Here is a 22,945-nt window from a genome sequence, read left to right as displayed (position 1 = left end):
ACATCCATTTCAAGGCTATTAATCTATTTTTATGTCATGAACTATATCATCTTCATTACTAAAGCTTTACCATTCGCTTTCATATGATTAGACAGAGTCCACTTTCACCTGTTGCCTTTATCAAAGACATTTCAGTCATTCTCACCGATATATTTTTCAAGATAAACTTTTAAATCATGTTTCCATGATATAAAAATTTTTACTGGAATTTCATTGTCTATGCATTAATTAGAAATGAGCTGACATTTTTCACTGCCTTCCCATTTAAGACATGGGACTTCTCCCTTATCCTAGTTTTCCTTTATTCTTTCTTGCATTAGTTTTGTAATTTTATTTTATACAGTCTTGCATGTTTCTTATTAACATTAATCCTAGGCAGTTTATTCACATTATATACATTATATTATTGTGAAAGGGACTTTTTTCTATTATATTTTTAAACTAGTCTTAGTTGATGGTTGGGATACCTCGAGGTTAAGTAGGGTTAACTCACTAAAGAAAATAAACACTTGTGGTATATACCATTTTGCAGGTTTAAGAAACAGATATGGGACTATCATAAAAGTGTCTCTGAAAGGTTGCTTCTCTGCTATATAGTAATTATCTTTATTTATATCTTCACAGAAATAGAAACAACAAATAAATAAATAAGCCTTGTTACAGCAGTAACATAAGAATAAAGGGCAAATAGGAGATACAGGAATGAAACCAGAAAGGAACACCTACAAAAAACAGGCCCTTCGGGGGAAAGGGGGAAGATGGCGGAAGAGTAAGATGCGGAGATCACTTTCCTCCCCACAGATACATCAGAAGTACTTTTACACGTGGAACAACTCCTACAGAACACCTACTGAACGCTGGCAGAAGACCTCAGACCTCCCAAAAGGCAAGAAACTCCCCACGTACCTGGGTAGGGCAAAAGAAAAAACTGAGACAAAAGAATAGGGATGAGACCTGCACCAGTGGGAGGGAGCTGTGAAGGAGGAAAGGTGTCCACACGGAAGCCCCTTTGCGGGCGGACACTGCGGGTGGCAGAGGGGGGAAGCTTCAGAGCCACGAAGGAGAGCGCAGCAACAGGGGTGCGGAGGGTAAAGCGGAGAGATTCCTGTAAGAGGATCGGGGCCGACCAGCACTCACCAGCCCGAGAGGCTTGTATGCTCACCCGCCAGGGCGGGTGGGGGCTGGGAGCTGAGGCTCAGGCTTCAGCGAGAACACAGCCTGAAGGGGTTAGTGCACCACGGCTATCCGGGAGGGAGTCCGGGGGGAAAAGTCTGGACCTGCCAAAGAGGCAAGAGACTTTTTCTTCCCTCTTTGTTTCCTGGTGCGCAGGGAGAGGGGATTAAGAGCACTGCTTAAAGGAGCACCAGAGACCCGCAGGAGCCGCGGCTATCAGCGCGGACCCCAGAGATGAGCATGAGACACTAAGGCTGCTGCTGCCGCCGCCACCAAGAAGCCTGTGTTCGAGCACAGGTCACTATCCACACCTCCCTTCTGAGGAGCCTGTGCAGCCCGCCACTGCCAGGGTCCCGGGATCCAGGGACAACTTCCCTGGGAGAACGCACGACGCGCCTCAGGCTGGTGCAATGTCCTGCTGGCCTCTGCAGCCGCAGGCTCGCCCCGCACTCCATGCCCCTCCCTCCGCCCGGCCTGAGTGAGCCAGAGCCCCCGACTCAGCAGCTCCTTTAACCCCGTCCTTTCTGAGCGAAGAACAGATGCCCTCCGGGGACCTACACACAGAGGCGGGGCCTAATCCAAAACTAAGCCCCAGGAGCTGTGCCAACAAAGAAGAGAAAGGGAAATCTCTCCCAGCAGCCTCAGAAGCAGCCGATTAAATCTCTGCAATCAACTTGATGTACCCTGCATCGGTGGAATACCTGAATAGACAACGAATCATCCCAAATTGAGGAGGTGGACTTTGAGAGCAAGATTTATTATTTTTTGCCCTTTTCCTCTTTTTGTGAGTGTGTATGTGTATGCTTCTGTGTGAGATTTTGTCTGTACAGCTTTGTTTCACCATTTGTCCTAGGGTTCTGTCTATCCATTTTTTTCTTGACTTAAAAAAATTTTTTTTCTTAATAATTATTTTTTATTTTAATAACTTTATTTTATCTTACTTTATTTTATTTTATCCTCTTTCTTTCTTATTTTCTTTCCTTCTTTCTTCCTTCCTTCCTCCCTCCTTCCTTCCTTTCTACTTTTGCTCCCTTTTATTCTGAGCCATGTAGGTGAAAGGCTCTTGGAGCTGCAGCCAGGAGTCAGTGCTGTGCCTGAGGTGGAAGAGCCAAGTTCAGGTCACTAGTCCACAGAAGACCTCCCAGCTACACGTAATATCAAATGGCGAAAATCTCCCAGAGATCTCCCTCTCAACACCAACACCCAGCTTCACTCAACGAACAGCAACCTACATTGCTAGACACCCTGTGCCAAATAAATAGCAAGACAGGAACACAATCCCACCCATTAGCAGAAAGGCTGCCTAAAATCATAATAAGGCCACACACACCCCAAAACACACCACCAGACATGCACCTGCCCACCAGAAAGACAAGATCCAGCCTCATCACCAGAACACAGGCACTAGTCACCTCAACCAGGAAGTCTACACAACCCACTGAACCAACTTTAGCCACTGGGGACAGACACCAAAAACAACAGGAACGACAAACCTGCAGCCTGCGAAAAGGAGACCCCAACACAGTAAGGTAAGCAAAATGAGAAGACAGAAAAACACACGGCAGATGAAGGAGCAAGATAAAAACCCACCAGACCTAACAAATGAAGAGGAAATAGGCAGTCTACCTGAAAAAGAATTCAGAAAAATGATAGTAAAGGTGATCCAAAATCTTGGAAACAGAATAGAGAAAATGCAAGAAACATTTAACAAGGACCTAGAAGAACTAAAGAGTAAACAAGTAATGATGAACTACACAATAAGTGAAATTAAAAATACTCTAGAAGGGATCAATAGCAGAATAACTGAGGTAGAAGAACGGATAAATGACCTGGAAGATAAAATAGTGGAAATAACTGCTGCATAGCGTAATAAAGAAAAAGAACCAAAAGAACTAAGACAGTCTCAGAGACCTCTGGGACAACATTAAACGCACCAACATTCAAATTTAGGGGTCCCAGAAGAAGAAGGGAAAAAGAAAGGGACTGAGAAAATATTTGAAGATATTATAGTTGAAAACTTCCCTAATATGGGAAAGGAAATAGTTAATTAAGTCCAAAAAGCACAGAGAGTCCCATACAGGATAAATCCAAGGAGAAACACGCCAAGACACATATTAGTCAAACTGTCAAAAATTAAATACAAAGAAAACATATTAAAAGCAGCAAGGGAAAAACAACAAATAACACACAAGGGAATCCCCATAAGGTTAACAGCTGATCTTTCAGCAGAAACTCTGCAAGCCAGAAGGAACTGGCAGGACATATTGAAAGTGATGAAGGAGAAAAACCTGCAACCAAGATTAGTCTACCCAGCAAGGATCTCATTCAGATTTGATGGAGAAATTACAATCTTTAGAGACAAGCAAAAGCTGAGAGAGTTCAGCACCACCAAACCAGCTTTACAACAAATGCTAAAGGAACATCTCTAGGCAAAAAAACACAAGAGAAGGAAAAGACCTACAATAACAAACCCAAAACAATTAAGAAAATGGGAATAGGAACATACATATCGATAATTACCTTAAATGTAAATGGATTAAATGCTCCCACCAAAAGACACAGACTGGCTGAATGGATAAGAAAACAAGACCCGTATATATGCTGTCTACAAGACACCCACTTCAGACCTAGAGACACATACAGACTGAAAGTAAGGGGATGGAAAAAGATATTCCATGCAAATGGAAACCAAAAGAAAGCTGGCACAGCAATTCTCATATCAGACAAAATAGACTTTAAAATAAAGACTATTAGAAGAGACAAAGAATGACACTACATAATGATCAAGGGATCGATCCAAGAAGAAGATATAACAATTGTAAATATTTATGCACCCAACATAGGAGCACCTCAATACATAAGGCAAATACTAACAGCCAGTAAAGGGGAAATTGACAGTAACACATTCATAGTAGGGGACTTTAACACCCCACTTTCACCAATAGACAGATCATCCAAAATGAAAATAAATAAGGAAACACGAGCTTTAAATGATACATTAAACAAGATGGACTTGTTTGATGTTTGGTATTTATAGGACATTCCATCCCAGAAAAACAGAATACACATTTTTCTCAAGTGCTCATGGAACATTCTCCAGGATAGATCATATCTTGAGTCACAAATCAAGCCTTGGTAAATTTAAGAAAATTGAAATTGTATCAAGTATCTTTTCTGACCAGAACGCTATGAGACTAGATATCAATTACAGGAAAAGATCTGTAAAAAACACGAACACATGGACGCTAAACAATACATACTTAATTATGAAGTGATCACTGCAGAAATCAAAGAGTAAATCAAAAAATACCTAGAAACAAATGACAATGGAGACATGACGACCCAAAACCTATGGGATGCAGCAAAAGCAGTTCTAAGAGGGAAGTTCATAGCAATACAATCCTACCTTAAGAAACAGGAAACATCTCGAATAAACACCTAACCTTGCACCTAAAGCAATTAGATAAAGAAGAACAAAAACACCCCAAAGTTAGCAGAAGGAAAGAAATCATAAAGGTCAGATCAGAAATAAATGAAAAGGAAATGAAGGAAACGAGAGCAAAGATCAATAAAACTAAAAGATGGTTCCTTGAGAAGGTAAACAAAATTGATAAACCATTAGCCAGACTCATCAAAGAAAAAGGGAGAAGACTCAAATCAATAGAATTAGAAATGAAAAAGGAGAAGTAACAACTGACACTGCAAAAATACAAAGGATCATGAGAGATTAATACAAGCAACTCTATGCCAATAAAATGGACAAACTGGAAGAAAGGGACAAATTCTTAGAAATGCACAACCTGCCGAGACTGAATCAGGAAGAAATAGAAAATATAAACAGACCGATCACAAGTACTGAAATTGAAACTGTGATTAAAAATTTTCCAACAAACAAAAGCCCAGGACCAGATGGCTTCACAGGCGAATTCTATCAAACATTTAGAGAAGAGCTAACACCTATCCTTCTCAAACTCTTACAAAGTATAGCAGAGGGAGGAACACTCCCAAACTCATTCTACGAGACCACCATCACCCTGACACCAAAACCAGACAAAGATGTCACAAAGAAAGAAAACTACAGGCCAATATACTGATGAACATAGATGCAAAAATCCTCCACAAAATACTAGCAAACAGAATCCAACAGCACATTAAAAGGATCCTACACCATGATTAAGTGGGGTTTATTCCAGGAATGCAAGGATTCTTCAATATACGCAAATCAATCAATGTGATAAACAATATTAAGAAACTGAAGGAGAAAAACCATATGATCATCTGAATAGATGCAGAGCAAGCTTTCAAGAAAATTCAACACCCATTTATGATAAAAATCCTGCAGAAAGTAGGCATAGAGGGAACTTTCCTCAACATAATAAAGGTCATATATGACAAACCCACAGCCAACATCATCCTCAATGGTGAATAACTGAAAGCATTCCCACTAAGATCAGGAAGAAGACAAGGTTGCCCACTCTCACCACTCTTATTCAACATAGTTTTGGAAGTTTTAGCCACAGCAATCAGAGAAGAAAAGGAATCCAAATCGGAAAAGAAGAAGTAAAGCTGTCACTGTTTGCAGATGACATGATACTATACATAGAGAATCCTAAAGATGCTACCAGAAAACTACTAGAGCTAATCAATGAATTTGGTAAAGTAGCAGGATACAAAATTAATGCACAGAAATCTCTGGCATTCCTATACACTAATGATGAAAAATCTGAAAGTGAAATCAAGAAAACACTCCCATTTACCATTGCAACAAAAAGAATACAATATCTAGGAATAAATCTACCTAAGGAGACAAAAGACCTGTATGCAGAAAATTATAAGACACTGATGAAAGAAATTAAAGATGATATAACTAGATGGAGAGACATACCATGTTCTTGGATTGGAAGAATCGACATTGTGAAAATGACTCTACTACCCAAAGCAATCTACAGATTCAATGCAATCCCTATCAAACTATCACTGGCATTTTTCACAGAACTAGAACAAAAAATTTCACAATTTGTATGGAAACACAAAGGACTCCGAATAGCTAAAGCAATCTTGAGAACGAAAAATGGAGCTGGAGGAATCAGGCTCCCTGACCTCAGACTATACTACAAAGCTACAGTAATCAAGACAGTATGGTACTGGCACAAAAACAGAAATATAGATCAATGGATCAGGATAGAAAGCCCAGAGATAAACCCACGCACATATGGTCACCTTATCTTTGATAAAGGAGGCAGGAATGTACAGTGGAGAAAGGACAGCCTCTTCAATAAGTGGTGCTGGGAAAACTGGACAGGTACATGTAAAAGTATGAGATTAGAACACTCCCTAACACCATAGACAAAAATAAGCTCAAAATGGATTAAAGACCTAAATGTAAGGCCAGAAACTATCAGACTCTTAGAGGAAAACATAAGCAGAACACTATGACATAAATCACAGCCAGATCCTTTTTGACTCACCTCCTAGAGAAATGGAAATAAAAACAAAAATAAACAATGGGACCTAATGAAACTTAGAAGCTTTTGCACAGCAAAGGAAACCATAAACAAGACCAAAAGACAACCCTCAGAATGGGAGAAAATATTTGCAAATGAAGCAACTGACAAAGGATTAATCTCCAAAATTTACAAAAAACACTTGCTGACCCCTGCCTGAATAATGGTGTCTTTTACATGTCCTTAATGAAGCAGAAGTATAAAATAGTTACCTTATATGTACAGATAGTCAACTTCCTCTTCCTGGTTTCAGTATTTCTCTGCAGCAATGTATTACACATCTGGAAAACCTGCTGCATGACAGCATCTTGTCTCAGGTCATCGCGGCCCTTCAGAATAATCAAAACACAAATAACTAAGTGTAGTTCATTTTCTTTATTATAAAATCACACGAAGAGTCATCCGAGGACAGCCAAAGGGAACTTAGAAATCAATCCAAGGATTGTGCTCCTCATAATAGTCTCTTAAATAATTAAGACCTAATACTATTCTTTCATTTAGAATAAGCTATACCACTGGGTAGGCAGACCAATTTAGAAATAAGAAGTTTCCCCCCACTTGCTGCTTTTGTAATTAAAATAATTGGAATCCCTCCACTTGAGGGCACACTGTAAAATACAAGTGTAGAAGAGCACTGTTGTTCCTCTACTACTTCCCAGCAAGGCCCAAAGAGCTTAAGAGCAGAGTAAGGGAGGAATGCTGTTGCTTTCTGATACATTTAATAGCACTTAGCACAGTGCCAGACTCAGGATATTGAGGCAAGGTCCTTCAACTTGAACTATTCAAAAAAATAAGCTACACTCACCAGAAATCTTTTTTCCCATAACAAGCAGGTTGATTGTTAATCTCATCATGTCTGTACATGTTAAAAGTATTCTTTTACTTCAACCAACTATTATAATAAGGCTGGTCTTTCAGAGAGACAAAAAAATGAGGAAAAGCATTCTGCTTCTAGAAAACAATATATTTCTAGTTTATGTTTTCCTTATTCAGAATAAAAATAAAGACCCAGGGCTTCCCTGGTGGTGCAGTGGTTGAGAGTCCGCCTGCTGATGCAGGGGACATGGGTTCGTGCCCCGGTCCGGGAGGATCCCACGTGCCTCGGAGTGGCTGGACCCGTGGGTCATGGCCACTGGGCCTGCGCGCCCGGAGGCTGTGCTCCACAATGGGAGGGGCTGCAGCGGTGAGAGGCCCGCGTACCGCAAAAAACAATAAAAAAATAAAGACCCAAAGTAGGAAGAAAATATCAACTAAAGTTTTCTATTTGACTTTTTTCATTAACAACAAAAGGAAAATCTCACCTTGACAAGCTGTCTCCTTTCCTTGCCATCAGAACCCAAACAATCTATTATTTTTGGTAAATTTAAACCTCCTGCTAAACGAAATTCTGCTTTAAATGACTGTATAGTCACCAGATTTCCATATTCCCCTGTGGGGTCCACCTAATAAAATGTATAAATATGACAATAGCTCAGATACACAATTTGCATTTAAAGAAAAATGAATTATAAATGACAATTTTAATATTAAACAGAGGAATGAATGACAATGTGCTGTTGGTTAAGAACTGAAGTGGTAACTTTATAAATGAAAGAAAGAAGACGTGACATTGGAAAGGCTTTAAAAACTGACATAGATAAAATTTACCTCCCTAAACATCTCTTAATAAAAGTAGGGCATACAAAGTTAGAATAGTGTTACTGAAAAACTACTGAAAAACCCTGGTTCAGGTCTTGCCACTGACCTGTATATGTTAAGTCATCTGTATAAATTAAGTCATCTCCTCACAAAAACAAGGTAAATTTTAGAAAAATATGGAGAGGAGTTTTCTTGGTTGTAATTGCTAAATCTGGCATTTTCAGGAAATATTCAGCTAAATAATTTGCTGATAGGTTAATCCACATGATGAAGCTACATTGCAAATCAAACAACTACAGATATTAAACACTAAACTACAAACTCAAAGGAGAGATTTTACAATGTAGTTAAAATGATCATTTTCTAAACTGTAACCTTTATCATTACATATATCCCTGGCAACACCGTACTTCTAACAATAAAAGACCATCAGGACATAGCTGAAAGTGTCATGTATATTATAGTCAATTTAATATTGTAATACATATTGTATTATTTAATACCGTAATACATCACAGTCAATACATTCTAATGCATACAGAATTTTAAAAACCAGTATAAAACAATTAGGGACTTTCTTGCTCAGTTAAAACTTAATTTTGGCATAAACACATGAAATCTTTCCTTCTTCTGGCCAATAAAAATAAGTCTATAGACTTCTTCATAAGAAAGATGAAAGCTGTAAAAATGAAGGCAAAAGAAAAGAAAGCAGGAGAGGACTTTATATATTTTAATTCTTGGGCAAAGGGAATCCAATAAAGAAAAAAAACTATAGGCTGAGGACTCCCCTGTGGTCTAGTGGCTGAGAATCCACCTTCCAATGCAGGGGATGTGGGTTCGATCCTTGATTGGGGAACTAAGATCCCACATGCCATGGGGCAACTAAGCCCGCACACTCTAGAGTCTGCGTGCCACAACTAGAGAGCCTGTGCACCGGGACTAGAGAGAAGCCCACACTCCGCAATTAAGAGCCTGCGTGCCACAAAGAAAGATCCCGCATGCCACAACTAAGACCTGATGCAACCAAATAAATAAATATTAAAAATAAAACAAACTATAGGTTGAAACAAGTGAAACTGCCAATATTTAACCAATTTTGACCTACAAAAAAAGGCTATTTCAAATGGTTTAACCTACTAAAGAGTAATTTAGCTTAATTAAAAAATCAGGGGCTTCCCTGGTGGCACAGTGGTTGAGGGTCTGCCTGCCAATGCAGGGGACACGGGTTCGAGCCCTGGTCTGGGAGGATCCCACGTGCCGCGGAGCAACTAGGCCCGTGAGCCACAATTACTGAGCCTGCGCGTCTGGAGCCTGTGCTCCGCAACAAGAGAGGCCGCGATAGTGAGAGGCCCGCGCACCGCGATGAAGAGTGGCCCCCACTTGCCGCAACTAGAGAAAGCCCTCGCACAGAAACGAAGACCCAACACAGTCAAAAAATAAATAAATTAGTTAATTAAAAAATAATCAAAACAGTTAATGGTAGATTACCTTAATTTCCATAGTAGGAACAACAACATCTTCTAAATTTTTAAGTTTGATAATGGGCTGGTCTGCCGGAATACTTATGCCTTCTGTATTTAAAATAAAGAGGTTTCAGTGACAACTGCAAATTGAGGAATAGTACTGAAGGTAAAGCAGGAGAATTCAGCAGGTACCATAAACCCAAACTGTGGCTAATCTGTGGTTCAGGCCCTGATTTAGAAATGAAGACCAAGGGCTCAGGACACAATGCCACTCAGGGTCAGGGCATAACAATGGTTAACATGGCTTACAAATGAATTTGCAGGTTACCTGGCGCTGGTAACTAGACCAGATTTACCTGAGGGGTCAAATCGAGCAACTTAAGATAATTATATACAGTGTAAATAGCACATAGATAATGTACTCCTGTCATATTACTATTAAATCTGACTAAAGGACATGACAATAGTCTTTGTTTGCTTAGAGAGGAACACTATGAGAAGCCTCATTCTTATTTTAAAATAATACAAATTTAAATGTGAAGATATGATTCTGAACAGAAAAAAGAATACAATTATTAAAGTATGGGGAGAGAGATACAAATAACCAAATATTATAGCAGCTTATAATTATTTAAATAGACACAGCAAGAAGAATAATGGAGAAAATGATAAGGTCTTCCCATTTTTAAGTCCTAGAGTGCAGTCACCTATTATCAGTTCCACAAAAAGATATTAAGTAAAAAAGTGACTGGAGGGGTGTTGAAGCTATTATACAAAAATTAAGTTTTGAATCATGTGTAAGTTGTAATCATCAGGACATTCACATCTATAATTAATGTGTGTGAGTTGAACAGATTTACATTATTAAGCTCTATAATTAATACATCCCTACAGAGAATAACACAGCAAGAAGGCAACACTCATTCTTTCAAACTGCATACTTCTCTGAGCCTTCCACTGAGTGGCATCTAAATTTGCTAGTATAATGTAAGCATCACAAAGTGCCTCAACACTTCTGACCATCTGAGGTCTCCTGCTTCTCATAGTACGTATTATTTTGTTTGCAGCCTCGGTTCGATCCTATTAATAAAAAACAAACAAAAAATATTACATAAGCAAATACCCAAGACTTAAACTTTTCAGAGTTATAATAACAAAAGGAAAAGTAATTTATGCACAAAGCTAGACAATGGAAGGACTATAATCCCTCAGAGACCAAGTCATCTTATTATGAATGAAATACATCAAAGATATAATAATCTCAAGAGTAAATGACTTGGGTGCCTTGTAAAATTTATTTTTTCTTTGCTCATTGCTCTGAGGAAAAAAGGTAAAAATACTTTTGGTATTTCTTATGCTTTGAGAAATATTCAGGAGTTTTCAACCAATTTTAGGTAGCATCACAATAACAAAGGATTTACAATCTGAATACTGTCAAGAACACACACTCCTAGAATTCCTGAGACTTAAGAAAGGAATATTTTGGGAAAAAATGAATATTACAATTCAAAAAGGTATGCATGTTCAATCCAGATACCTCATCAAGCTGAGAGCTTTGTTTAGGTGCATTTTTAGTTATTCTACTCCTTCTTGCTGCCTCTGGTTTGGTCAAAAATTCATCTTTGTTTGCATTTGCTAAAGCCAGTATAATAAACAAAGTATGATGAGGGTGATCCATTGAAATTCTAGAGATGAGCTGTCATAAAATTAAGAACTGTTAGTTTTATGGAAACCAAAAAAAAAGAAAATCCATAACCTTTTAAATTTTGCTTAACATTAAGATATGTGTTACTGTACTAGATGCTGCCGTGGGTGGACTGTGTGAGTATGGGTATGTATGAGAGAGAGAGAGACAGAAGTACATGAGGAATAAGAAAGAGAAAGAAATTGAGTAACTTATGTGGAGCATGAGAGGAGACAAAAGGGAATCTTTATTCTTGCCCTCATATATATATATATATATATATATATAGCATAATAAATATGAGTGACTAAACTTTTTTTGTATTGCCACTTCCTGGAGTGGAACAGTAGTATATAATAATATAAAAGAAAAGCAACTGTGGTTTGATTTTCAGGTTTACTTACATTATTGAGGACTTCATGAAATCCTAGGCCTCCCATCATCTTAGTCCCCATTCTAGCAGCCAATTGGTACATAAGAGGCAAAAATTTATATGATGGAATCTTCATTCCATCTCTCTACCATTAAAAAGAACACAAAATTAAAAAAACAATGCATGTCAAATAGTCTCACAACTAAGCAAATAAATTATTCTAAGAAAATGCTCCTCTACTAGTATAATCATCTAGCAGATATTAAATAAAATTTCACTAATCACATATTTTTACTTATCATTTATCTTAAAGTCTAGATTGATTCACTGGTCAGTCATAATATTTGAACCTAAATCAAACTGTATTCAGAACTGGAATACTTGGCACTGCTCATATTCCAGTGAATCCAAGGAGAACAAATGTGGATCTAAGGACTATTGTAATCTTGACTCCTGAGAAGTCAGTGTGAATAACAGGGAATAACTATTTTTCCCTACATGCTAAAAGTAACAGGATTTAATGTACATTAGTAGCAGAGGTTGGTTGTATCATTCTCTTCAGCCAGAAGAACCATTTTACTTCTAAGCTTCAAACTGATTGCCAATATATACCTTGCCAACATAACTTTAATATTAGGTGTCATCAATAAAACCTAAGATTTTTTAAATAAAAATTTACAAAATACTGCCACTTTAATGTTTTCTTAAAATCTTTTTTTCCATTTACAAAAATAATTTACCATAAAAAATCCCAGAAAAGAATTAAAGCAGGGGAAAAATACCCAACCTGTGATCACATCATTTTTAATTGCTTTCTAAATCTCCCAGTCTAGCATTCTGAGTACTTTCCTATGGTGATTGCAAAGATATAGGAAAAGACTGACCTAAATTCTCTCATAGCCACATAAACCTACATCATTAGAGCTAATTAAGTACCTACGTGTAGAGCCCTGAACCAAGTGCCAAGGATACAAGGTATACAAAATCCATGACATTGAGGGGCTTATGTCTAAACTTTTAAAGCACAGGCTAGAATATTGGGTTGAAAAAGAACACTTGCCTTCATCATGCCATTGACTTCAGAAACTCCAGAATTTTCAAGCCAGAGGGAACAAAGACGGAATATCCACGTATCATGCCCTTCTCCACTTAATAAGCAATTGATGTAATTTTCAACTGCCTTACATAAGAAACGTTTACGATCTTCTTTCAATGCATGGAGTGCACATTCATCCAACTCCAGCTCTCGCTGAACCTTTACTGTGTACCTTACATTGGATAATTAAAGCAAAACACAAAAGCCATCAAATTTTATAGAACTACAACATCATATAAGATATACAAAGTAAATAAAAAATCTGGTGTCCACCTTAGGAGAAAAAGCAAAATTCTAAGAATTATAAAGGGGAACAAACTTAGTTTTGTCTTAAAGTAAGTTTGTGCAACTCAAAAGCTATCTTAGGCAACCAAAGACAAAGTGGACTCTATCCAAGGTATTTCGTGAATGTTATTCTCTACTTACACTAAAATATATAGACCAAAAGCAGGTTTGAATAAAGGATTTAATGACATCAAAATAGGTAACTCCTATTTAATTTCAACACCTATCTCTTCTTCAACTGTGATACCAACAAACAAACTAAAAAAAGCAAAACAAGAAGCTAACATCAATATACTTTACAATTAGCTTAGAACCAGAGCATGAATTCTTATCTGGTTCTCTATACCTGTATATATACTGCATATCTGTATATCGTGTCACTTGTAGACCCCTAGTTACCTGTTGGTCTGAATTTTATGTTCCCTAAGAAGGCCAACTTCCTCTTTAGCTCTTTTCAGGAGAGCTTGCTTGTTTTCAAATTCTGACGATTTCATGTAGTTTTCAATTCTTTGGTACTGAGTATCTGAGAACCGTGCTAATGAGAGAAATGCCTTCATTTTTCCATTTCTGAGCCCATCATTGCTTTCTCCATCATAATTTCCAGCAACTTCCACTGCCTTCAAGAAAAAACAATACATTTATATATTTACAGATACTAAATACATCTAAAGAATTACTCAGATCAAAGAAATATCCACACTAAAGTTTAATTTATATATATGTATATAAGCTAAATTATATGAAGTACAGTATTTTCTTGACTTTGCAAAACAACTTTGACATGGCAGAAATAACCAAAATAGCTAATATTTGCAAAGAACAGTGCAAAAACAAAAAGCTCTATAAAAGTTTTTAAAAATCATATTATGGGGGGCTTCCCTGGTGGCGCAGTGGTTGAGAGTCCGCCTGCCGATGCAGGGGGACACGGGTTCGTGCCCCGGTCTGGGAGATCCCACATGCTACGGAGCGGCTGGGCCCGTGAGCCATGGTCGCTGAGCCTGCACATTGGAGCCTGTGCTCTGCAACGGGAGAGGCCACAACAGTGAGAGGCCCGTGTACCGCAAAAAAAAAAAAAAAAAAAAAATCATATTATGCTTTTCATGTTCATTTATTTAGTGAAGTAGCTATTTCTAAAATTAGCTAAACTAAATAAGAGGGAGAAACAGGAAGGTCAAAAGCAGTAGTAGCACTGGAGTCCCAGTCCTACTTGTAGTGTTGGGCTACAAATGAATAATAAAGGTTGACTTGCATATTACTTAATCACCTATTTTTACAAATAAGTTAAGTGGAGAAATTATCAGAAACTTAGCTTAGAACCAGAGTAGTTTAAAGAGTAGCTGGTGATGGGGGTAAAGAGAAGACACATTTGGGCTTACTTTCCAAACATGCTCCTTCTTTTGTAACATTGTTTCATTCTGCCCTGAAGAGTATACAGAGCTACAACAGTAATAATATTTAGAAAAGTGAAGTCATGCTTTTATTTGCCTTTGAAATACATCTGATCCCAATAAAAACATCAAATGTATTCAAGCTAAACAACTCTCTTAAGGGCTGCTCAAAAATCTTACCTTTTCTAGATAGGTCTGCATGATGACTGCAGGATTTTCTAAGCAAGTTTCTGCTAACCAGGTGCCACAAACCCTCAGACATTCTGTGTATATTAGTTTTAGGTTGGGATCATTCTGTATATGAAAGCAAAATCTTAAAATGTAATTCATTATCATGACTATATAAAAGAATCATCCATGTAGGGGGAAAAAAGCAGGTTAAAAATGTCTTTCCTCATTTGCTTTTACCTTACAACTATTTTAATAATTCCAAATATGTAGGTTTATAAAATAATCATTCTCTACTGTTTATTATTATTACTATTATCAGAGCAACTCACATTTATTGAGTACTTTCATATGCTAGGCATTTCTACCAGCTTTATGTATAGTAACTCATTTAATCCTTAAAAGAACCCTATGAAATAAGTACTATTGTTATCCTTAATTAGAAAACTACAACTGAGGTCAAAGAGAGTAGGTAACTCCCTGGAGTCCACATTGTTAAGCAATATTTAAACAACATATCATATGAGTTCCCAGGGCTTTGGTATAATGATGAATTCTCTAGTGATGGAGGATGTAATATAAGTTTCCATTATCCAAAAGTACAAAAAGTTGATATTCACCAAGTAGGTTTATGTCAGAGGGACATCATTGTGTCCAAACCTTTAAAACACTTCATGATTCCTACAAATGCTGCTACTTTGCCCATCATATGCTGGAGATAGAGTTGAAGAAGCAACCAAGTTTACAATAACTAATATAGGTAATGTTAGATAAAATATTAGACATGATGTTTTCAAGGTATTTGGATTAGCAACCCAATTATTCCAACTTGCTTTTTTCTAAAAGTTTTGTTCTCTTATGCATTTCCTCTTCCATTTTTTTTGTCATTTCAAATTTATAGTATCTATTTCATCTTTGTTTCCCACATACTGTAGAAAGTTTAAAAAACTGAGGCTTATCACTGGGATAGATTAACCGACAACAAGATGGACTGATAGAAATGCTATAAATAGGAAAAATGAATACTTTCTAAACTTCTTTTACAAATATTAATTTTCAAGACTCCTTTTAACAATTTCTTGTTCATGGGTCAAAGCTTTAATAAAAGTTTTAATAAAATTGGTAATTACTTTAAATTTTATTTTAAATATTTTAATGCACAGTCATTTTTCTTGTAACAGTAAAATACGAATTTGGCCAATAGAAAAAAAGTGAACCTCTGTACAACTGGCACCCAGCTTCTTGATCATTTGCTTGAGAATACTCAGGGCAAGACTCTGTTCCTTTTTTGCCCAGAATACTTGTGCTTCCTCCAGCTGCCACTCAGAGACTCCACAACTAGCTGAATTATACTGTTTAATTTGAAATATTGCCCTTTCAGGAAGCTGAAATGAAAATGACAAATAAGAATAAATACTTTTACTATTACTAATACTACCACTACTATTACTAATAAAAGCAGTTACTACCATTCACTGAGGACTTGACTATTTGTCAGGACTGTCTTAAGTGCATCTCTGATTGCCTTCCCCAGGCCCGATGTCGGCCTATCTGTTTTTCTCTTTATATAAAGACATCTATCTAATTATGTGTGTTTATACACAGTATATAAAATTGCTGACTTGTTATAAATACAATGAGTAAGTTAGGTAGCTTCTCATTTTTTTAACCAGGCAATTGAGGTTTAGAGACGGTGAGTACCTTGTTCAAGGCTCAAACTCAGGTCTAATTCCAAAATGGGAAATCTTAAACAATTATGCTATACAATGTTTTAATAGCAATCTCTGTCTCTCAATGACATTTCTTTTTTACTTATGCTTTCTATTTTCTGGGTAATAAAAGGCAAGGTCAAGAGGTGAGATGACATAGTCTTAAATCTGATTACCTGAGTGTTCTTGAAAGTTCGGGCTAATACAGATAGTTCTACAAGATGCTTGGTGAGAATATCCTTAAGACACTCTCTTTGCGAGTTTTCCATTTCCTTTTCAATCAAGATCTCCAAAATGACTGTGCGTAGAGCCATTATAGGCTCCTGAAAACTAAAATCACTGTCTTTGAGAAGCTGGGAATGTTTCCACCACTTAATGTATACTTCAGAGGGCTGCCTATCTGTTATTGATCTGAAAGCCAAATCACAGAATTCACATAAGAGAAATGAAAAAAAACCACAAAAAACCCTGCTAATATGCAGGTTCTGAAACTTAAGATTTAATAAACACAAAGGAATTTTTTTTTTTTTAATTGACAAATACAGGCAGTGGGCCGGATTTGGCCCGCGGGCTATAGTTTACCTACCCTTGACCTGGTCCAACATTTTCTCTTTTTTTTTTAACATCTTTATTGGAGTATAATTGCTTTACAATGTTGTGTTAGTTTCTGCTTTATAACAAAGTGAATCAGCTACACATATACATATACCCCCATACCTCCTCCCTCTTACATCTCCCTCCCATCCTCCCTATCCCACCCCTCTAGGTGGTCACAAAGCACCCCTGGGGGGCAGGACACAAAGGAATTTTTGCAGTAACATGACTGGAACTTCTAAAATAATCCAAAATAAGGACCATAGTTTAGAAACCTACAATATGGTCAGACCTCTGAGGGTCAGTCAGCAGAGAACCCAACACATGATGAACACTTAAAGATTTTTTCCTTTCTTTGTTTAAATTGGAGTATTGTTTATGTTAGTTTCAGGTATACAGCATAGTGATTTAATATTTTTATAGATGATACTTTCAAGATTTTCTTAAAAATACTCTTCAACCTCACAAAAAGCAACACTTCTAAACTAACATTCTTCTGAAATGAGAACACATTCATCAGGCCTGTCATTCAGAACATCTATACCTCTTGTCCAGCTCCAATGTTCCCTGTGGTAAAAAGGACAGTCAGCAAGGAAATGTAATAAACTCATTATCTACTGTGCCTGCCACGCACAGGGCATGACTCTGCAAAATAGCAGCTGTTAAAGAAAGAACAATCCAATGAAGGAAATGCTGGCACCTGGTAAAGGTTTCATATACCGATACTATTTATTAAAGGAAGAGAAAATGCATATTGTACAATTAGTTTATATGAACAGAGTGCTTCCCAGATGTTCAACTAAGCAATACTGTCCAATCCTTTAGGCCTACTATATGAAGAGAAATTAAGATGAAGCAAGGAGACTAAGATGATAAGGTGATGACTAGGAAATGAAAGCTCTTTTAGTTGCTTGATAAAGAAGGAAACAGTAACATAAATTCACAGGAACCAAAACTTTAATTCCTCCCAAAATGATCCTAGAGCAGCAGGTCTCAAATTTTCTAATCTCAGGAATGCTTTACACTCTTACAAATTATTGAAGACCCCCAAAGAGCTTTTGTTTATTGGATTATACCTATTAATATTTACCTTATTAGAAACTAAAACTGAGAAAAATCTAACATGTATTAATTTAAAATAACAATAGTAAATCGACTATATATCATATATCATAAATAACATTTTTTATAAAAAAATAACTATCCTTCCCAAAACAAAACAAATTTAGTGAGAAGAGCACTGTTTCACATTTATGCAAACCTCTTTGATGTCTGGCTTAATGGAGACAGTTAAATTCTCATCTTTGTTTCTGCATTTGGTTCGCTGTGCTATGATGTTTGGCTGAAGTATATAAAGAAAATCTAGCTTCATACAGATACATAGTTGGAAAAGGGAGGAGTATTTTCATAGTCTTCAGATAATTGTGGCTATTCTCTGATACCTCACCAAAACTTCACTATACCTCATGAGAGAATGAGAGCAAAAATACCAGATAACATTTTGTAAGAACAGTTTTGATTTCATGAACTCCTGAATGGATCTTGGGAAAACCAGGATCTCTACACCACACTTTGCGAACTGCTGTCCTAGAGCATAGGTATTTGGTACCAGCTCATCAAACTTTCCCTTTCTTCCTTATAACTCCCTAGCAGAGAAAGATCCAGGAACACTGGAAAGTGAGATCACTTCCTTTTCACCATTATAAGAGGCAATCTCCCCTAAACACTCTATATTCATTAACATTGACTGTTTACTAAGAATTGGTCACCAGGAAAAAGCACTAGGGATACAAAGGATTCAAGAATAAATAAGCCCTATTTTTAGGGAGCTTCTAGTACAGCATGGCAGAGTATACATAAAATGACACCAATGCAATGTGATACTAAAACAGAATGGAGTATAATGTGCTATGGTAAAAAACATGAGGAAACAATTTCATCTAGGGTTGAACAGGGAAAAAGTTGTAAAGAGAAAAACACAATAAGTTAAATTTTAATAACCTGAATTTTTACAATGAATATTTTTGAAAATGTTTATTTTAACAAGATCACAGTTCATTAGGTTAATTTACTTATATCTTGATAAAAGATATTGAAATAAACCTATAGCTGATCTCTATATAGTTTTTATTTTTTAAAGTCCCTATTGGTAACAGAAAGGTTATACTTTGGAATACACAGTCATTTCAATCACATACCTTGAGAAAAGCTCCCCAATGTTTTCGAGCTCTCCGATGGCCTGCAATCTGCTAAGTGTAGGGTAGAGGGAATACACAGACTCAAGACTGCCCTTACACAACTCTTCCACTTCTTTAACTCTAGTGGCAGAAAAGACAAGACACTTAAAAACTAAGAAGAGGTTTGCAGGAAGATAAAAGTTGACTTCCCATTATAGGCCTTGGTGTGGATCTAATAATACTAACACTCACAAGTACAAGCATAAGGTAGTGGAAACAAAGTAAGCCTTGGAATTGTACAGACCTAATCTAAATCCCAGTTTTGCCAGTAATAGCTGAATAGCTTTGGGCACATTACTGGATTCCTCTGAACCCAGTTTTTTCACTTCCAGTTGAAAATTAAAGAATACATACAGAAAAAGCCTAACAAAGTGGCCACCATATGATAAGCACTTAAATGGTAGCAAGTATTACTTCTGTAATAAAGTACAGGATTTATTAGATCACAAATACTGTTAAACAAAAAATGTGTTACATTTGTTTAGCCTGTTAGAGTTAAGTTCTTTGTTGTGCATTATCTCATTTGTACCTCATAACAAGCCTTTAAGAATTGACCATTAGTCACCATTTTATAAAAAGGACACTAAACGTTAAAAGAGGTAAATGACACATAACTACTAGAGGAGAAAAGATTAAAATTCTCAGTACACTGGTCCCGGAAGAAAACAAAGGAATGGGAAACAAGAAGACCTTCTTCAGTGTTCTGCATAAATAATTGATCAGGGCTCCCAAAGGGAATTTTATTTTTAAAGGTAGAATATATCTGAACCACATAAGCAAAGAAAAAGTTATTACATAAGAAAAAAATAACTTACACTTTATGTAAGTACCTAACATATGAGCATGCTCTTACATCTAAAACAAAAACTTAAAACGTAACATTGGTTATATATATATAAACATTTGTGTGTATATATATGTGTACATATACATATCAAGTGTGTATTAAAGAATTCTTTTGTACAAAATTTAAAATATGAAGTACAGAATACAATTATTAAGACAAGAATACTCATAATTCTTATGAAAACATGCTTGCAACAGATAAAATTCATCTGAGCACTCATTTCTCAGATATGTAAAAGCTATGAAATTCTTAATTGTTGAATATTTCCTCCCACTTTTGCACTACTTTGAGTTTCAACACTGACTAGTATGAATTATTAATTACACAGGGAATTTTTTTAAAGGAGGAAAAGGGAATGACAAGGAAACAACCTGACCACAGCCACCAGGTCTTACTCCTTCACCAGTGCAAATCCTTGTGTTGAAATTATTCTTCAAGTTTTCAGAAAAGAAGCCATGACATTAAATATTAAAATACAGTAACTCTTTCTTTTTATAATACCTGGCATATTTGAGACTTTCATAAAAAGTGGAGAATTCCCCATCTCTTAGAGACTGCAGAGCATTATACAATGATTCATGGTAACTGGTTCCTTCTATTCCTTTGCTGTGAAATAATTTTAAAAATAAAAGAAAAAGACATTTAAAAATAGAGACTCCTAAGATATGTATGCATAAACAGCTTCACCAAAAGGCAAAATTTTAAACTAAAATTAAGATATCTCCATTTTAAAAAATGCATTTCTAGAAAACTTGGTAAGAATTACAAAGAATTTTGTGGATCATTTAAATTCTTCAAGCAGAAAAAAGTGAATTTCTCAGATATTTTTCCTGGCTCTAAACATGTTATATTCTCATTTATTTATTTGATGAACACCTACTACGTGCCAGGCACTAGTCACCAGGTTCTAGATGCAGGGAATCCATTAGTGGACAAGTCAGATCAGGTCCCCATTCTCATGGAGTTTATGTTCTGGTTTGCAGATGGACAATAAATAAGAAAAATACCAGACAGTGACAAAGGACATATAGGAAAGTAAAATAGGGTAACAAAACAGAATGACTGGGTGGCTATTTTAGAATGGACAGTCAGAAAAGATGTATCTGAATATGTCACATTATTAAACTACAGTCTGAATGACAAGTAGCCACCTTCACGGTAACAGGGGAAAAAGAAGATATAAAAACAGCCTGGCTTGATGGAAAAAAACATGGGAGAAGTGCTATGTGGCTGAAATATAGTATGCAAGGGGAAAAACAGAATATGGAGATTCACAGAGACAAGTAGGAATCAGCTCACAGAGTAAAATGTTTTTAAAATATGAGTGCATATCTCTAATTTTACAGCAATCTAACAGTTTGAAATCTGAAAGACATTCTAATTAATGAAATTTTTTTCTATGAAAGTGATTAAACATACAATGAATATGATTTAATTTTTTTGCTTATATCATCAAAAGACTTTTTACATAAATACACAATCTTTTATTAGATTAGGTGTTTGGCTTTTCATTCAGAACACATGGTGATGGTATATGTAGGTTATAAACGTTTTCTTCCCGTGCTAGTGATTTAGCAGTGTTTTTTTTAATAAAAGAAAATATTTCACAAATAAAGATAAACAGTCTTTCGTGTACCATCCAGCCAATAAAAGTGCCATCTAACTAAATAAAATGTTTGCAGCAGGAAGTGAGAAGGGAAACGCCTATATTTCTCTTTGGATTTATAAACAATAAGTGAATAAGATTCTCATGAGAAAATAATTTTTATATTTCTATTTTCAAAAATATCTTGAGGGTGGAGGTGCCCTAATAAAAGAAGAGAGTGAAATTCAGCCTTACGTACACTTACTGCATACTGCTGTATTATTTAAGCATTTAGCTTACAGCATCTACAAAACATGAAAACATAACACCTGCTACATTCATAGAGCAAGATAAAAACAGTTCATTATTCATAGCTAGAGAAATGGCAATTAAAAATGTCTGAATTCTTCTTACTTGACAGAAATGCAGTGGTCCCACTGCATATTCCTCCATGCTACTTGGTAATGAAGTTCCTGTAGTTCAGCACACCACTCTTTATTTTCATGATCTAATCCCCTTAAATAGACGGAAAGGATATGGCAGAGTCCCAAATTCTGCAAGGCCTATGCAGGAGTTAAAAAAAAAAAAGGAATAAAAAATAACAGAATACTAGAGATACAAAAAACAGCAAACATAAAAAGTAACTTTCGGGCTTCCCTGGTGGCACAGCGGTTGAGAGTCTGCCTGCTAGTGCAGGGGACATGGGTTTGAGCCCTGGTCTGGGAGGATCCCACATGCCGCGGAGCAACTGGGCCCGTGAGCCACAACTACTGAGCCTGAGTGTCTGGAGCCTGTGCTCCGCAACAAGAGAGGCCGCGATAGTGAGAGGCCCGCACACCGCGATGAAGAGTGGCCCCTGCTTGCCACAACTGGAGAAAGCCCTCGCACAGAAACGAAGACCCAACACAGCAAAAAAATAAAAAATAAACTCCTACCCCCAACATCTTCTTTAAAAAAAAAAAAGGTAACTTTCACAATTTTAGTAGTTCACAACATCACTTAAAATGCCAACCTAAAACACAAAGATAGGGCTCAAAGGGTTCTGATATTAGATAAAAGAGTGGCTAAGGAATATTAGCCAGTAACAGAAATGACAACTCCTGGGACAAACTCTAGTGCAAGCTATGAGAAATAGTTTACATGAGGTTTTCCATACAAAGGACTTAATTCACTACCGGGCACATTGTACACAGTCAAGAAA

The 22,945-nt window shown here is 36.6% G+C and overlaps 1 protein-coding gene across 2 annotated transcripts in view; it reads right to left on the bottom strand.

Moving 5' to 3' along the window:
• ATM (ATM serine/threonine kinase) overlaps positions 1-22,945 on the bottom strand; it is a 140,319-nt gene that overhangs the window by 22,854 nt on the left and 94,520 nt on the right. For both annotated transcript variants that reach the window (XM_067750943.1, XM_067750944.1), the window contains exons 43-56: positions 22,159-22,307; positions 20,661-20,765; positions 19,274-19,393; positions 16,658-16,892; positions 15,990-16,157; positions 14,785-14,898; positions 13,616-13,833; positions 12,892-13,103; positions 11,867-11,976; positions 11,316-11,474; positions 10,720-10,858; positions 9,804-9,886; positions 7,979-8,119; positions 6,890-7,006 (exon numbers count right to left, since the gene is read on the bottom strand). In XM_067750943.1, the coding sequence (XP_067607044.1) occupies positions 6,890-7,006; positions 7,979-8,119; positions 9,804-9,886; positions 10,720-10,858; positions 11,316-11,474; positions 11,867-11,976; positions 12,892-13,103; positions 13,616-13,833; positions 14,785-14,898; positions 15,990-16,157; positions 16,658-16,892; positions 19,274-19,393; positions 20,661-20,765; positions 22,159-22,307 (2,070 nt within the window). The remainder of the gene's footprint in view (positions 1-6,889; positions 7,007-7,978; positions 8,120-9,803; positions 9,887-10,719; positions 10,859-11,315; positions 11,475-11,866; positions 11,977-12,891; positions 13,104-13,615; positions 13,834-14,784; positions 14,899-15,989; positions 16,158-16,657; positions 16,893-19,273; positions 19,394-20,660; positions 20,766-22,158; positions 22,308-22,945) is intronic.

The sequence above is a fragment of the Pseudorca crassidens genome, chromosome 9 (assembly GCF_039906515.1).
Source record: "Pseudorca crassidens isolate mPseCra1 chromosome 9, mPseCra1.hap1, whole genome shotgun sequence".
Lineage (NCBI taxonomy): Eukaryota > Metazoa > Chordata > Mammalia > Artiodactyla > Delphinidae > Pseudorca > Pseudorca crassidens.
Note: the sequence above shows the minus strand (reverse complement) of the source record. Positions and strands in the feature narration are given on the sequence as shown.